Genomic DNA, 17,456 nt, shown 5'->3' on the forward strand with positions numbered 1-17,456 from the left:
CAATATTGAATCAGGTATCGTAGCTGCAAATTAGTGATCACATCCATGTTATGCTATTCTTTAGTTTAGCTAGGCGCGCAGGTTACAGGAGGCTGAAAATTATTTACATATCGACGGTAAAGGAAAATACCTCCCACTTAATATTTGATGTTTTAATAACTTTAATGTTAAACAACAATGTTATATTCCTTCGTTACGTTAGTTTGGAGGTATTTATACTTCACCACCCATGTGACGTAAGCATAATTATTACTCTAACATGGTAAATATTTTTACACAAATAGACCTAGAAACTAACAAAGTTGCTTTTGTGAATATGCTTTTTCGTAATTATGGAAATTATGGAAATGTTACCTGTTGACTTCGTATGTCGCTTGATATTTCAGCATAAAACAGGTTTTGAATACTTATTTTCATTTGTTTTATTGATTTACTCCCAATGTGTAAAATACCCAACTGGGCGTTACCCAGCTGCCTTCGTTATGGTGCGTCCAGACTGGGCGCCCAGGCTGGTCATCCTGCTCACCCTGCTCTTGAGTGCAGGATGTAGAGTTTGCCGCGCAAGCCCGTGCGCCCAGTCTGGACGCACCATTATAATTATTTACTTACATGAAGGAAGGTAGGTCATGAATTGGTGAAATAAAAGAAACAAGCCTTTTCCATAATAATTTATATCTTTCTTACATACTATTCTTGCGATCATATTAAAATTAGGATCTGCTTATCAAATACTTAAATTACTTAAAGTTAGAGATTTTGAGGCAAATGGGTAATCTTTCAGTTGAGTTTAAAGTATTTCATAATATGAATCAAATTGTAATATTTTCGATTACAACATTTTTTATATTTTTACAGTTAATGACAATGATGGAAAGTTTGTATGGTATGAGATCAATGCCGCCGGCTATTACAGTGTACTAAATAAATAATTTTAGTTCCTCACATTCATCAAACATTCACTCGACCACATACTGTACAATAAATGCATCGAAACCTCTCGGTACCCTTTAATACTTTAAAGTTTACTAACACACGTATCATCAGATTGGACGGTACCGAGGTAATAATTATCCTTATCTATATCAACAGCTTAGAGAGTTACACTGCACCCCTAGTTCCGTACACCAACACTCCTGGCATGGAGTCGAGAGTTCAGTGATAATCCTGCCCACTCGATACATCCTCCCATAGATGTTACAACCTGCCAGCTTCAGTATCCCAGGCAACGGTAGTGCGCTGGAACTGGGCGGCCGAGGACCTTCGTGCATGACTGGCGTATGGCTCGAGGATTCTTCTACCTTTTTCGTCGGTTCCGTGTATCTCGTTGTACTACTCGTATAAGGCTTTTGCGTCGTCGTTTGTCTTGTCGTCACTGGTCTAAACGAAGATATTGCCTTGAAAGGCGTAGTCAATGGTCGAGGCGTTGTCTTCTTGATAGCAGTCGCCTCGCCTAGCACGAGGTGATCTATTCTGTTGACCGTATTTTGATTGTATGTGTTCTTGGGCGGTATATACTGGTGGTGTGGCATAGGTATAAAAGGCACCAGTGGAGGTTTAGGCGGAAGCCTTCTCGTTGTTGTAGATGGGATTGTGGTGGTCCTATAAGTAACTGGAACTTTAGCAGTGGTAGTGAATTTTTTCGTGTAAGGTGCGTTGGTTGTTGTTTCGTAATTATCACTCAAAAGAAGTTTTAGAACACTTCCAAAAGAGAAACCCTCATCGTCTTCTTCCTCATCATCATAGTCATGATTCTGTATTTCACTTTCATTTTTTACATTATTTACTGGCGCTGTATTAGTTGTAGATGCTAATGGTGGAGAAGTGTACATTTTTTCTGTAATTATTGTAATGTTTGTACTAACGGTGGTAGTTTCAATGTTAGATTCCGCATGCGTAGCAGCAGTTCTGTTATATTTATCTTCTTGAATATCTTTGGTGCCATTATTTAATACTGTATCGTTAGAAACTACGGGATTTTGAATGGATGGCTTAACGTCTTCAGTGATTGCAGTTTGATTGTTAATAAAAACTTTAGTTTCGTTCTTTTTTATGTCGATCAAAAGATTAGGTCTGGTATTTGTCTTCTTATCTGTAAAGAAATGAAAAGTGTAAGGGGTAACCTTAGCAAGTATTTACTATCAACACCATGGCGGTAAGTTTTAATTCCATAACTAGTAAATATTTATTTTACCTTGTTCACAAAGCAGTTCTCCGCAGCACAAGTCGACCGAGCTGGTGGTGGCCGGGCGCCTGATGCAGCTGGGCGGCGTATGGCAGGCCCGCGGCGCGCAGTGCAGCTCGCCCCACGCGCACGTGCACACGGAGCACGCCAGCGAGATGGAGTCGCCCTCCAGCACGTGCCGCCCGTCACCAGATATGCATTCACCTGGATTTAAAATAAACAGATTTCATTATAGAAATGCCATGCCATTTTGAACAATGATCAATCGCCAACATCATACCTAATTATTTCAAAACTAAACTGAACAAAGAATCTACCTTTTGTAATGTCTAACTGCATAGAAGTTGTCAAATGCGGAACCGACGATGCAGATGGGGTGCTTGGATACACTGCGTAGTATTCGTCAATGATACCCGGACCCTTGGGAATGAATCCACCTGCAAACGGAATACACATAATTTTATTAGGTATTTCTGGAATGTTATTCAATAAAATATTCTTGTTTAATAGTCCAGTCATTTAAGCTTAAATTAGGTAAGAATCTCGGAATTAGAGATACCCAGCTGTAAGTCTGTAAATACTTATATATTGACACCCTAAAAGTTGTCTCAAAACCTACATATGGTAGGGTGTAAGCAACTATTAAATTTTAAGGTCAAAGGTCACAAAAATCGTTTTTTTGCGCTTTTTTTGGAAATATCTCATTTCCTATGGGTTTTTTGCTATTTGTATTTATTATCAATATTGTAGAATACTAAATTTTCTACAAATTTTGTTTAAAAAATTTTTTTATACGGTGAACCGTTTTCGAGATAGAGGGCGGAGAGCGCGCGGTCACTGCATCACTTCAGGTCAACTTAAGCGGTTTAGGTTTTTCATACAAAAGGATTTTCCCGCTAATTCCCGTGGGAATTTCGGTAATTACTTGTTGTAAATAAGCTTTAAGTTTACTAAGGTACCTACATGCCAAATTTCAAGCGTCTAACTTCCGTTAAGCGTTTAGATTTTTCATACAAAAGGATTTTCCCGCTAATTCCTGTTCCCGTGGGAATTCCTAAGTAAACTATAACCTGCCCAGGTGTATGAAGAATAATTGTACCAAGTTTCGTTAAAATCCGTCGAGTAGTTTTTGTTTCTATAAGGAACATACAGACGGACAGAATTCTATACATGAAATATATTTTCAAAATAACTATCAGGGGGTGATTAGTGATCGATACTGATGCCAAAAATGCAATCAGTAAAATTTTTGTCTGTCTGTCTGTCCGTCTGTATGTTCCTTATAGAAACAAAAACTACTCGACGGATTTTAACGAAACTTGGTACAATTATTCTTCATACACCTGGGCAGGTTATAGTATACTTAGGAATTCCCACGGGAACAGGAATTAGCGGGAAAATCCTTTTGTATGAAAAATCTAAACGCTTAACGGAAGTTAGACGCTTGAAATTTGGCATGTAGGTACCTTAGTAAACTCAAAGCTTAGTTACAACAAGGAATTCCCGAAATTCCCACAGGAATTAGCGGGAAAATCCTTTTGTATGAAAAATCTAAACCGCTTAAGTAGACCTGAAGTGATGCAGTGACCGCGCGCTCTCCGCCCTCTATCTCGAAAACGGTTCACCGTATAAAAAAAGTTTTTAATCAAAATTTGTAGAGAATTTAGTATTCTACGATATTGATAATAAATACAAATAGCAAAAAACCCACAGGAAATGAGATATTTCTAAAAAAGCGCAAAAAACCGATTTTTGTGACCGTTGACCTTGAAATTTAATAGTTGCTTACACCCTACCATATGTAGGTTTTGAGACAACTTTTAGGGTGTCAATATACACGTATTTACAGACTTACAGCTGGGTATCTCGAATTCCGAGGTGAACTTACTATAATGACTGGACTATAAAGATTTCATACCTTCAGTTTCAACAGGAGGCGAAAACAAATTCACTGATGGCGTTTTAATACCAAAAGTGGAACTAGTGGTTGGGATTTTAGTTACAGCTTTGTTAATATCTGGAATATTTGCTCCGATCGAAGTAGATATAATATAATCATGTTCTGGCATGCTTAAATCATTACCAATGCCAGGATATGGTAAATTCGGTAAGTCGACATCTTCAGTTAAGGTTGGATACTGTGGCGATTCTACTTTATCAGATACAAAAACTGGGTATTGTGTTGGTGGATACACATCTTCCCTTCTTGTTGCGTAAGGAATTTCTTTGGTGTCAACGGCAGGGTAATAAACAGGGAATTTGTCTTCTCGTTCTAGCATGGGGTAAGTCAGTGTTTCTTTGGATGTATCGTCATCAACTACGGCATCAGCTGCTACAAATGGAATTATTCTGAAACATATAGAAGACGTCATTTAAAATTGAAGCTAAAATTCACTAGAAAAAGGAAATAAGATCTACACATACTTCAAATTAGGTAACGATGGAGGTAAAGTTGGTTCTGTGTAATCATAGTCATAATCTTCTTTTGTCTTTTTAGAACTGTTTAGGGCATCTCCTAAATCTAGCGGCGGTACAACTTTAGTTGTAGTAGTTAAAGAAGGTCTAGACGTAGAGAGGCTGTTGTTTGTTCGTAATGAGCTAGTTACATTTATAGTAAACATTTCGTTCTCATCAAATCCGCCATTCACATTTCTATCAGTAATTATGTCGTTAGGATACTCTGTCATGGCTTCAATATCCATTTTGTTAATTGGAGTTCTCATATGCCCTTCTGCTTTTATTATTTCTGTGTCGTTCATAGTGCCATTTAAGGGTACTGTTGTAGAAGATAATTCTGCGGTACAATTTATGGTACCGTTGATTACAATTTTTACAGTCCCATCGGGTTGATCTGTAGTTGATATTTTTTCTACATCTTCGGTGGTGGACGTTATTTCAGTTGTAGAAGTAACCACTGCAGTCGTTGTTGTAACAGGTAACTGCTTGGTTGTCAACACTGTTGTTGAGGTGGAATTGTTTACCGGATTTTTAGTAGAACTACGAGTAGTAGGTGGTGGATCATTCGTTTTCCTTTTAACTTTGGTTGTAGTTAGTGGTTCTTTTTTTGTGGCTGGCACAGACGGTGTATTTTTTGCTGTACTAGAACTTGTCGACATAATTTTGGTTGTAGACTCCGGCTCTACTATCTTGTCTGTATGGAAGGAGCGGTCATCATACTTTGTTGATATCAAAGAATTTTCTGATAACGGAAGGAAATTGGGTGTCGCCAATCCTGAAAACGAAATATTATTTACATAATTTTATGTTATTTCGCATACGTAATGTCAGAAATATTTTTTATGCTTCTAACAGAAGGTTTCTGATGGGACAATAAATCGAATAACCATCTCAAACAACTTACCAAACTTATGATCACAGTGATACTGATGCGGGCAGCACTGGCCGGGCCGGAGCAGCGGCGTGCAGCCCAGCAGCGGCGGCGCGCAGGCCAGCGGCTGGCAGCGCACCGAGGCTCGCAGGCAGAAGCACTGCGTGCAGTTGGTTTCACTTTCAGCAGCCACAACCCGCTCTCCTTCGGAAATCCTCTCACCGTTCACCAGGCAATCTGAAAATTTTCGTGTATGATATCAGTAGGTAATCAATCTGTTGCGGCGCTTCTTCTCAGCATTTGCCAAATGTTAATCTAAAAGCGCTGGTAGGGTGATTATGAGACATGTAGAGGCTCCCTTAGGGCCAAATATTTGACGATTTGTAAGTATAAATAGTCTATACAAATAAAGAAATATTTACTTTGACTTCGAGACCTACTATAACTGTGGCACTGTTGATCATTTATTGATACTCATACAGTTCTTACAGGCTACTTCATTATACGTACCATGCACGTGTTTGTGGTCAGGCGGCCTGGTGCTGACGTGGTCGCAGTAGTACCGCTGCGGGCAGCAGGCGCCGGGAGCAGGCCGCGCGCGGCAGCCGGGCGGCGGCGGCAGGCAGCGCGGGCGCACGCAGCGTCGCGCGCCGCCCAGGCAGAAGCACTGCTCGCACGCCACGCCCGAGCCCATGGCCGAGCCCGCCGCGTACACCGTGCCGCCCTCCACGCACGCTGGAAACACTCGAAGTTCATCAGTTGCCATCAATGAGGGCTATCGTTTTTATACTTAACAGTTGGCACCCCTGGCGATTGACAGGACCTTACTCTACAGTGGCGCCATCTTGATGAGTGCAAATGCGATAGTCCTCCTACCACTTTAGCGCTCACCAGTTGGTGCCACTGTCTTCGCTACTAGCAAGTGACACGACCTAACTCTACAGTGGCGCTAACTGGTGAGCGCTAAAACGATAGCCCTCATTGGAATGTTAAATGAAGCGATTCTAATTTAACCTAGCAAATTGATATACATTATACATTATCCTTACCATGTGCTATAGACGCAGGAGTGGCGATGTCAGAGATATCGTCGCTCTCAAACCGAGCAGATGCACCGTGCTCCATAATTTTGACACCATCTGAAAATTAAGATGAAATTTATTTGTAATGATTTTATTTGTAAAATGAGCATGTGATTATGTAATCTAGCAAATAAATTATTGAATTTGAATTTAAAAGGAGCTATAGCTTATCATCATTAACTTCTATAGCTTCTGTTTCTTACGATGGTATAATCGAAAGCATAATAATTTCAGGTACAAAAACTATTCTTGTTATTAGTAATAGACTATGCTGCAGCTCTGCTATGACATTTCAGACTGAACCAATTTAGGTAGCTTAGTTATATGGAATAAGTATGAAGTTCATTACCGGAGGCAAGTACGGGAACGACTATTCCCACCTCTCGTTCCCACCACTGCAACTCCTGTGTAGCCAGGATCTACAGCTTGACCGCCACAAAAACCCAACCAATGAAGGTCAAGTTTGTCCCGGGGGAAAGTTAAACTGTCATTGGACCCGCAACGAAATTAATCAGAAGAACATAGGAGGAGTTCGAAATTAAGGTTCGACTTCCCTCTATTGCAAAGCGGATGACAGGTGACAAACAAAGGTTTAAAACCTTTAAGAAAAAGATTATGCACCACGGACAATAAATTAAATTAAGGGGGCCTATCTTATGAGCAATTAGCAACTACCTGCCAATAATATTTTTCACAAAATCGCTTAAAAGCACGGAAATTTTTCCTTGTCGCGACCGGAGGCAAGTAGTTAGATGTCTACTTGATTATAGCACTACCTACCAGGACAATGCAGCTCTGGGCAGCAGGAGCCCTTCTTGTGCAGCACGTGGCACCGCCTGGGCGGCGGGTCGGGCAGCGCGGCGCAGGCGCGGCGGCGGCAGGCCAGCGCCGCGCGCGCGCACGCGCAGCGAAGGCACGCCTCGCGCGTCGCCACCGCCGCGCCCTCCGTGAACCAGCGGCCCTCGTACATGCAGCCGCGGGGCAGCTCCGGGACTCCTGGAATAGAACATTCAAAACAAATTAGTCCCTTTTACAGAGTACCTAAGTTAGTAGTTATTGGAACAAATTGGTCACATCCAGGAGACTTTTAAGCTGGGTTGCATCTTACTTTAACTTTTATAAACGTCAAAAATCTGTCAAACTCCATACAAAAAGCACCGGTTACCGTTAAAGTTAGGTGGTGCAACTCATCCTTAGACTTTTGGCAATTGGACCAGTTGCCTAATTTCAATGTATCGGATTAGTTTCCAGTATTATACGAGTACATACCCAGAACTCTAACGCTCTTGTTTTTACTTGCATATTTGAATGGCACCTCTCCTGAAAATTCTGAAAACGAAAAAATAATTACATCAAAATGAGTTAATACAATTAGGTAGGTATTTATTTATCTAACTAAAATAATACTCTGGATAAACGCGCCATTGATTGTTTCTAAATTAAACTTATTTGAATTTTTATGCGTTACCGTTCTCACAACTACCTAGATCCAAAACTGAGTCGTGTTAAACCGAACAATTTAATGCTCTTCGTCTCACAAAAAATCAACACAACAACTAACAAAAAGCTAATAAAGTGTAGATAAAATCGATATATCTCGATTAAGCCGCGGCGCGAGCGCCATAAAGCAGATCGATGTGATCATCCGAGCATTTCCAGATCCATAATCACCATGACATGGTCATGATCCGATCGAGATTAGATCGATGGAGCTTGTAGGTAACTTACGTAATTTCAATTTTATTAAAATATAAATTAACTATACGATCGTTGTACAGAACAGGAAATGTTTTAATGAGCGCACTTAATCGGGTGCAACGCAACCTTTTTATGCTAAAAGCTGTACTTGTGTAGGGATTACTAATATGTTTTTATTAATTATAAAATCTATAAAATTTCATCTTCCATGTTGGCAAAATAAACGCGGTTTACCGCCTAAGTAAGGTAAGCTAAGCCGAATCCATGCTATAAAGTTCACCTAAATACATTTTACACCATTATTTTTGATTGGCCTCATCAATCACAACAAAACTTGTGCCAGTACGTAAAAATAAAGGAAAGTATTCGATTCGGACGCCTTTATCGTGCCTCTATCGTCTTTTAAATTCCATTTTCAAATATTTTTAGTCTGTGCACGTCGGAAAAAAAAGAATTCTACATTCAAAATTCAAATAAAATAAAATGTAAAATGACTAGGCTGTAGGTATGTTGACGGCTTTGCGTCAATCCAGCGAAATAAAAAAAAGATACGGAGATATTTAATTACTTTTTTTATTGCAAATTTTGAGGTTATAAATTACGTTAATGCCTGAAATCTCTTACAAAATTATTGCTCTAGGATTATACATAATTAGTTTGAGCAGGTGATGTGAAAAAATATTTTGGCACAACCAATGAGAAGACCTGCGTAGAATTATTAGAAGCAAACAACTTTGATAATTTCATGACTTGTAAAATATTGTATCTTCTTGTAGTAACAGGAATATAAAATATTTGTTATCTTAGACACAAACGCCTCGCGCGTGGGAACACCGCGCATGAATGAGCCACCCACGGGCTAACAGTATCTTTTGCATACGGCCCGTGCGCAGGAAATTACAGAATCAGGACTAACTGGAAAAAAATATTTAGGATCGCAGTTTGGTTTAGAAATAGCCGTTAATGAATTTATTACTAAGAGTGGATTTCATCTTAAATCAATTACGTCAATTGAAAAAAATACGACTAATTTAACTCTTTAAAAAAAAATACCACCGCAATAAACACGGCTAACTTTAGGCTGAATAGTTTACTATATCATAGTCATGAAAATCAAAGAGAAAATAAAATAAAATTTGAGGGTATCTGTGTCTCAGAAATGGCCGACCAGTTGTTTCGCGATTCTGAACGTGTGCGTGCACGTTTGTGTTTTGGTGTGTTTGGAGGTGATATCTTCATAAATAGCCGATAAATAAGGTACGTGATCCTTTTGTAATTATTTTTATAATAGGTGCATTTGTTATTTGTGTATAACTAGTGTGTTAATTTTTTGTTTCCACGCGTAATATGAACTCAACTTGATAACCGTTGAAAATTTTTTTTAAATTTCTGGCCATATTTGTTAACAATTTAGGTATGAACGGGAACTATAGCCAGTTTCTGTGACTGTTATGTTTGAATTCTCACGACTGCAAGCCCTAGCAGGAACAATAAAATTATTATATTCCAATAAAACGAAAGTCAGTTCCATCGCGAATTGCGATCATTCCCCGCCTGGGCCGACTTACCCTATGGACCGCTATGCCTTTAGCAATTCCTTCCAGTTAGATGTAGCATATATCTATAGCTTTCTGACCGTTTGTCGTAGCATATTTTTTCTTAAAACTTTTGGCAGGTAGTTTTTAAATTACATTTGGCTCTTTATATTGGGAAGAAATTAAAACCGCACTAATGTTACCTACCTCACAAAATGTACCTACTTATTTTTAAGATTACCTACTCAGTATAAAGTTACTATGATCTTTTCTACAATTGTTAATCGTGTTAACATAAGTTAACTGCGATACCGGGCATACAAATCGTATGATATAACTTTGTAAAAGTATTAGCTTCAAATTCAAAGGTATTTCTTATAACTTATCGTGCTTAGAAGACGGAACTCATTCGAGCAATAGTTTTATTGCGTCGTGGGTGGGCGCAGCTCCGAAGAGCAATTTTACTGGCGGCGTGGGCCCTCGCGCAGCCTGGATCATATATGGCCGTTTCGCTATAAACGCGGAATGGCGCGGTGTCGCACTAAGGACTCAATGCGGGCTGGCCGCCTGAATGTCTTTTATAGGTGCGGTTAAAACGTTAGAAAGAACGTTTCTGAGGAAATGGTAAATTTTACCTTTTTACCCGAGTGCCCTACAAGGAGGATTATGTTCCAACGGAAAACATAATAAAGTGTTAATATTACGATGTCCACAAGACACGAAAGTCATCTCATCAATGAACTGACTTCATTATTTCAAAGACTGAGGTTCAATTGTTCACACAATGGGAGCTTTTGCGTGAAAACGAGTAAATGTAATTAATACGAGCGTTGATAGATAAATTTAAATGTTTAATTATGTAGGTAGGTAGGTATTTTTATTTTGTCTTAAAGTATTCTAAAATAATGATTAGAAACAAGCCATACAAAGGCCATTGGCTCATTGGACTAAATTAAGCCTCCTTGTCACGATGATTCAATCCTAAAAGCACTCTTGAACAAAACGTGGTCTAGAACTAATAAAATCATAGTTACGATTACGATTAGGTGCCATCAAAATGTCGGAAATGTAACATCGATTTGATTCGCACAACACCAGACGCAATCGGATCAGTAGACGAAGGTTAGCCATCAACGCTAATTGCCACTTGGCTAACAACTACACAAAAAGCAGCCGCAATTAAAAGCTCCTAATTAACGGATTTAATTTTATCCTAGACAAATGATCCACATCTACCCCGTTTAAAAAAATTATTGCTCGAAAACTTGATAAATACAAAATATTTATCTTATTACTTATTTCAATAAAATATGATTTAACATAAAAAATCATTTAATTTTTAGCGTTAAGAGTCGCATCTCAAAGTAATTTGAAAATTATAAATAACTTGCAAGCGGAAGGTCGTGGATTCAATTCCCGCCATAGGCAGTTTAAAAAGTCTAATAACTTGCAAAGGAAAGACCACCGCTGTGTAGTTTTCAGCACAGTTTTTTTAACGCTTGAGAGTTCAATATAATAAATGCGTCACAATATTTAGAAATTCTTTGTTATGTTTGTAAGTAGCATTAATTTGACACCCATAATTTTATTCATGTGTGAGAAAATAAGGCAAGCACGGCCGCGCCGTCCATAACTTATACGAGTAATCTTAAAATGAAAAAATAGTGGAAAATTACAAAATGGTCGCCTTGCTATTTTTCGTCCTTACCTACTCTGCTCCGAGCTAACAATGTCAAAGACTTTTCAATTTAAAGCGAAACGATTACCCACACATTTCCCATTTTACAAGAAAGATATTATGTTCATTTTTTGCTATCATTGTTCAGTCGCGTCCAGTGACCGGGCAGTGTTCCCAGGCCGCCTTCCGCCCCAGTACCTCGCCGACCCTCCATGGGAACCACCATTGTCTGCAGATCCAGATTACAGCTTAACTGTATAAATTCGGCTGCTTTGACCGTTTGGAAACAAAGACTGCTAATAGTCTGCATAATTGCTGTTGTTTCACGTTACAAAAGTAAATGGACAAGGAAAAATATTTGTTTAAAGAATTTTATCTGGACGTATTCGTACGAATTGAAACCGATTCCCACGATCGATTGTTTGCAACCACGGAGCGACAAGGAAATTGATCGGACAATGATAGCGACTGTCAATAGATGCAAATTCTAGTCTAGACTTAATGTATAGTATCAATTTACTTCGAACCTAGTGACAGGTAAAATGCTTTAGTGATTGAGTGGGCGTGGGCTGTGTCATTCCCACGGGGATTGATGCCTGACTATGTCCTGTCATTACTCTTTACTGGTAATCCAATCCCTCAATTTTAGGATTAAGTGAACTTAAAGCACGATTAAAGTTTATTATTTCTTGACTAGCTGACTCGCCAATAAAAGTTTTCTTAACTTATCTATAAAAGTTTTCGAATCTACCTTTACTTCACTGTCGCATTGGGTTAAACCTGTCAAGGCAGTCAAATATTGGAACTAAGCTTTTCATAATTAGCTAACAACATCGAAAATCATTCACCATGAACAATTGGTGCATCCTCGGAATTAAACTTGTTATCCTGTGTGGCCTGTGGAGCGTGTCGAAGATACACGTACGTTCACACTTCACAGCCACATTTTATATTGGTTTTACTGTCTTGATTGATTATAGTCGTTGTCTAGTTTATTCGATTTTATTTAACTACGGGTAACAACAAAAGTATTTTCATGCGAAATACAGCCATAACGGCTCGCATTGCGAACAAGTTATTAGATCTTAAATGTAGAGCCAGTGAATCCGGTCTGAGGTGGAATTGTGTAAAGCAATTGTAATCATTTGACAGTTCATAACGTACGATTATTCTGTCAAACGCTTTGTCTTACTGACTTTATCGTACGTTATGAACTGTCAAATGATTACGATTGATTTACACAATTCCACCTCTGGTTCTAATTCTTCTTCTAAATCACAAATGCCAATACGTAAGCTGAGATGAGCCCTACGCTCAACAAACGGCACTGCCACTATTGGCATTGGAATCACCCATTCCGGTCCCACGACAAACAGCGACACGGTATAGCACGCTTGCGCACGCGCACGATTTTACGCTACCTTATTTTTAACACCATAGAGTCTTAATTTAGTTCGAATTAGGAGTTAAGGATGCAATAGAACCCGTGTTGGTAGCGGGCCCTCTCATTTACATAGATTAGCAGTTGGACAGCAAGATCGTTAAAAACTGTAAAAAATATGAATGGCGTAGACAAATATGTTTACGTGAATCATATTATTCTTAGTAAATTGATGAATGAATTCTGTTTATGGTGACTTTATACATAGAAAAATATCATGTTACACTTTAAAACACAGTGTTACTAAATACCCACGTTAACATATTTTTATGAACGGAATGCTAAAGCAATCGAGAGTTACGGCTCATAAGTTTACAAGAAAAACTTTTAGTTTTTTTTAACATGAAAGGCTATTCAGCTTAAGTCATTTAGTACCAGATTGCTCCATAAAATAACTCTAAATCACTGGCAGTCTTTCATGTCTCTGCTATTATTTTTTGGAAAGTTACATCATCCGAAAAATCTTTTTGAAAAACCACATAGACAGTTAATGTGGAACGACGTTCACATAAAAAAGGTCTGAATATTATGAAAAGGCATGTGGTATTACACATGAGAGTAAAAGTTAGCATGTCTTTTTGTCAATTAGCTGACACGGCCAACTTCGTACCGGCTGCTATGTTTATCACAAAGAATGTAGGATTCTAATGGCGAAAGAATTTTTGGTCCAAAAATTTTGGAGCCTGTTTAACACAAACAATCAAATCTTTTCTTTGGATCACTCTGTAAGCTCACTTGCGAAATAATATCCTTCCTTAATGATTAATGATTTGGTACAGAAAAAATAGTGTGGTAGTACTGGTAGTTGGAACAATTTATAGTTTTATTTGTCTTGACACTTATTTAATCTCCTAATATGGTAGTCTGATAAATATGAAGGTATCTGGACATATCTAGCATTACGTCTAACTTCTTCCATCTTCTGAAACTTTTACACCAATCACTGTCAAATTGTGTCGTGTCCCAAATAGTTGTCACGTCAAAAGTTCCATCAGGCTTTCCCGCACACGCGCTAGCGGTACCGCATTGTGATGGTAATGACTGTCCTTAGAGTACAGTAGCCGTTAGCGTTACTGTCGTATTGACCGGAGGGAACCGCCTTCCCTGACTAATTATAATTTATTTGCTATTTTGCGTTGTACAGTAAAGCCCATGCATGTCTCACAGAGTCACTATAGCGCAAAAGCCTCATTCTACAACGGTATTACTCGGGCTACAATTAATGAAACACTCTTAAACTATAAGTGATCACTGATGATATCATTTTCAAAATGGGATAGCTTTTATCAAATATAGAGTTTTATTCAATTTTAACTCGCATTAGTTTAAATTAAAACCATAGGCGTTAGAATTCAATGTAAACCCATTATAAAACAAGTTTAGATACACAGTCTCCTTCCTTAACCGAATCAAAGAAAAGCTTGCGTTTGCGCAGATTAAAAACCCAAATGAGATGCGCAGGAGTGGCCCTCCCAGTTTTTGCGGCGCGCTCCCGGCCGGGCTCGGGCTCAAACATTTCTCATGACTTCATTCTGTTGCCGCCTGAATAATGACTTGTATGTCTGTACGTTTTTTGCAAATCGAAAAGTGTAATTCGAATAAATATGTCTGTCTTACAATCGCGAATAGAACAGTTTAGTTCGCACAATACCTCAAAATGAGTAGCCTGTAGGTATAGCAATACGTCAATCATTCACTATTTTGTGACTTGGTTACAAAACGGTAAATTTCCCGACTGTGTAACATAATATTATTTAAATGAAAAAATATTTACTAAGTAGTAGTAGCTACTCATTCGCACAATTTAATGACTCAATATCAGAAGTTGAATGCATTGTCTTTCCAGCCTCTAGCAAAAACATTTCAGATTGTTAAAATTAATTATGTTACTACACATATTGTCTATTAAGTGCATATCATTGTTTTCCCACAACGTAAAATATTCCGTAATATAAAAACAATTTAGAGCCGCAAATGACCCCAAAGGTTCGCGTTTGCCCGCAAGTACCTATTTGTAACAAGTCTCGTTGATTTGGTATTCAAAACGCGTACCTACATAGACAATGCGTCTGTCTTGCTGTTTGAACTCATTTCCATTAAAGGTAAATACATATTTTTTAAGAAACGAGTACGATTCACAAAAGTAAAATTGAATTGAGTAGTAACTTTTCCTGCTGTGCTGTCATGGATTATCGAGTAAAATAACAAAGTTAACATAAAATTTTAAGAACAAACTTCGCAGCTGAATGTTAGTTTAGCGCTTTTACAAGCATCGTTTGATATTTGATTAGTAATCGGTAAAATTTGGTGTCGTGTTGGGTTTGGGCGCGAGTGGGCTCTCCAGCGCGCGTTGAACTCTAATGTCCGCGGTCGATCTGAGGAATCGAAATGCTAATGAAATGTCTCATCGCCTCTGAACCTACACGGCCAGGCCATTAGAGTCAGATCACAGCGGTCAGGTAGCGAAGTTAACAGGCAATATCTAAAAAAATATGAAATAAACACTCGCAAAATGATAAAAAAAAATTGCACTGAAATGTTTTCTGCTTGGAAATTTTCAGACTTACTACTGTTTAATGCTTTAATGGTCAATAATATGTATATTAGTAAATATTAAATAAGTAGTAGTAAATTCACTGCATTACTTATTTTAAATGATCATGAAGAAAAACATCGTAAAAGTTTATGTTAGTAAAACCTGATTTGCGACTGCGCGTTTGTCTCTGGGGTGGCCTTTTACATCACTTTAAAAAAGCTTCATTTACTTTATAGTCACATATAATTTTTATCTTAAACTGTACATTTAACGATGAATATTTCTATCTAGTTACATTCATAAAATGTTTGACCCGTTGTTATTGTTACAACAAAACAAAAAAAAATCAATATTTACTTAAGTTTAAAGAGATTTTTCGAAGCTTAACAAAAGTTCGAAAGCGAAACTTATCATCTTCCATACTCACGTCCGAAGGGCAACGCATAAAAAGACAACGATCCAAAAATCGACCGCCAAAAAATGGCGAGCAATATAACTGAGAGCGCAGGCGTTTATCCTTCGCATATATCACTGGGTTCGCTGACCTGCGGGGTGCGCGCGCGCACACGCCAGGCCGGCGAGCAGCACGAGAGGCAACATGGCGGCCGCTGCGCGCAGCCGTCGTCGCCGGACTGACGAGCGCCGGGAAAACGCTGCTCAAATCGCATACGAACTTTTTGTTTTGTGTATCTTTCTTAACCTGGATTCAGCGGTCATCCTGCGCAACTGTTTGTGAACTTGAGGCATTTTTATGACGTTTAAATGGAGCTACTATTGGGTTAATGCTAGTAATTTTAATGTAGAGCTTTTATGGAAAATTCCAAATCTTAAGGAAAATTACAAGTTTTAATTGTAAACATTTTACCTAGATTCTTATAAAAATATACAAAATAGTTATTTTAATTTTCTAATGGTCAATTTTAAGGTACTCGTCATTTAGCATTACACATTTTTAATAATAATAATATCATTTATTTCAGATAAACAGTATCCATATGGGTTAGTAACAATTTGTGCTTAAACAATAAATGGTTAGTAAAAATATTTCAAACAAAATTAAATTAAAATTAAAATGGGCATCAAACAATTAAAATTAAGTAATATCAAATTAAAATCAGATCAAATTAGAATCAGGAATTTAAAATTAAATTAATTTTAGGAATTTAAAATTAAATTTTAAGTGTAGTGGCCAATATTTTTAACAAAAACACTAAAATTACAAAAATGTAAATTCATTCATAGACATGTGCAACTTCCTGTGTATGAGCTTCTTGAAACATATTCCATTTCGAGCTAATGATACCTTTTATTCATTGCATTGCCTTTGAAAAACAAACATTATTAAAGACTACATATTATTATTTCCGTATATAATATCAGGATTAACTTAAGTAAATTAGAAGCAGAACGATCGCGAAGAACGCTCATGAATATGCAGCGGGCATGAGGCGGCTCCCACGAGTCTCGGAAGCGCACTCGGCTGCGCCCGCGCCGGTCATCTGCGTTCTCATACATTCATGCTGTTTTTTGACGAGAACCCGATTGTTATCAAAGCTAATACATGGAGTCCGTGTATTTGTATTATGTTAATAAAAAGCTGCATCGCCGTTGATACACAATATCTTAAAATGAAACATTTAATAAGCCATATCGAGTGATCTCCTTTGGGCACTAGTTCACTGTTGATCGCATGCCTCCCCCTTAACAAAAATACTTGCATAGCGTCATCTTTGAAGTCATACAATGTTGCAGCTAAACGGATTAGGCTTAATTAAGTATGTGTCGGCGATTAGCGCGATTCCCCGAAGCTTGTGTGTGTCGCACCGCCGCCAGCCGCCCTAGAAAAAGCGCCCGGAAATAAAAGCTCCCGCCCTAGGGCAAACGGAATATTCCGTTGCTTATTTCTATAAGATAATGTATAGAATATAGGCAATTAAATATTAATCGTCAATATTACATATTAAAATTGACATTAT

General features: G+C 38.2%; 1 protein-coding gene across 1 annotated transcript; it reads right to left on the minus strand.

The window, feature by feature from the left end:
- Positions 1-802: 802 nt before the first annotated feature.
- On the minus strand, positions 803-16,098 carry LOC114362655 (uncharacterized protein PB18E9.04c). The gene is made up of 11 exons (XM_028318128.1): positions 16,026-16,098; positions 7,862-7,921; positions 7,373-7,588; positions 6,560-6,649; positions 6,021-6,245; positions 5,544-5,747; positions 4,607-5,414; positions 4,101-4,531; positions 2,500-2,619; positions 2,192-2,386; positions 803-2,089 (listed from the first exon to the last, which is right to left on the minus strand). Exons 1-11 carry the CDS (start codon positions 16,078-16,080, stop codon positions 1,083-1,085), a joined length of 3,411 nt encoding a protein of 1,136 aa, XP_028173929.1. The 5' UTR covers positions 16,081-16,098; the 3' UTR covers positions 803-1,082.
- Between the last annotated feature and the right edge of the window lie 1,358 nt (positions 16,099-17,456).

The sequence above is a fragment of the Ostrinia furnacalis genome, unplaced genomic scaffold, assembly GCF_004193835.3.
Source record: "Ostrinia furnacalis isolate ACB-3 unplaced genomic scaffold, ASM419383v2 OfSCF6657, whole genome shotgun sequence".
NCBI classification, from domain to species: domain Eukaryota; kingdom Metazoa; phylum Arthropoda; class Insecta; order Lepidoptera; family Crambidae; genus Ostrinia; species Ostrinia furnacalis.

Bases quoted from the DNA above. Each gene is read 5' to 3' on its own strand.
- LOC114362655 (XM_028318128.1), bottom strand. From the start codon at position 16,080: ATGTTGCCTCTCGTGCTGCTCGCCGGCCTGGCGTGTGCGCGCGCGCAC. The intron at 7,589-7,861 runs GTATGTACTCGT...GTTCTATTCCAG, and splicing joins CAAGAGCGTTAGAGTTCTGG to GAGTCCCGGAGCTGCCCCGC. The intron at 2,387-2,499 runs GTAGATTCTTTG...TTTTAAATCCAG, and splicing joins GCAGTTAGACATTACAAAAG to GTGAATGCATATCTGGTGAC.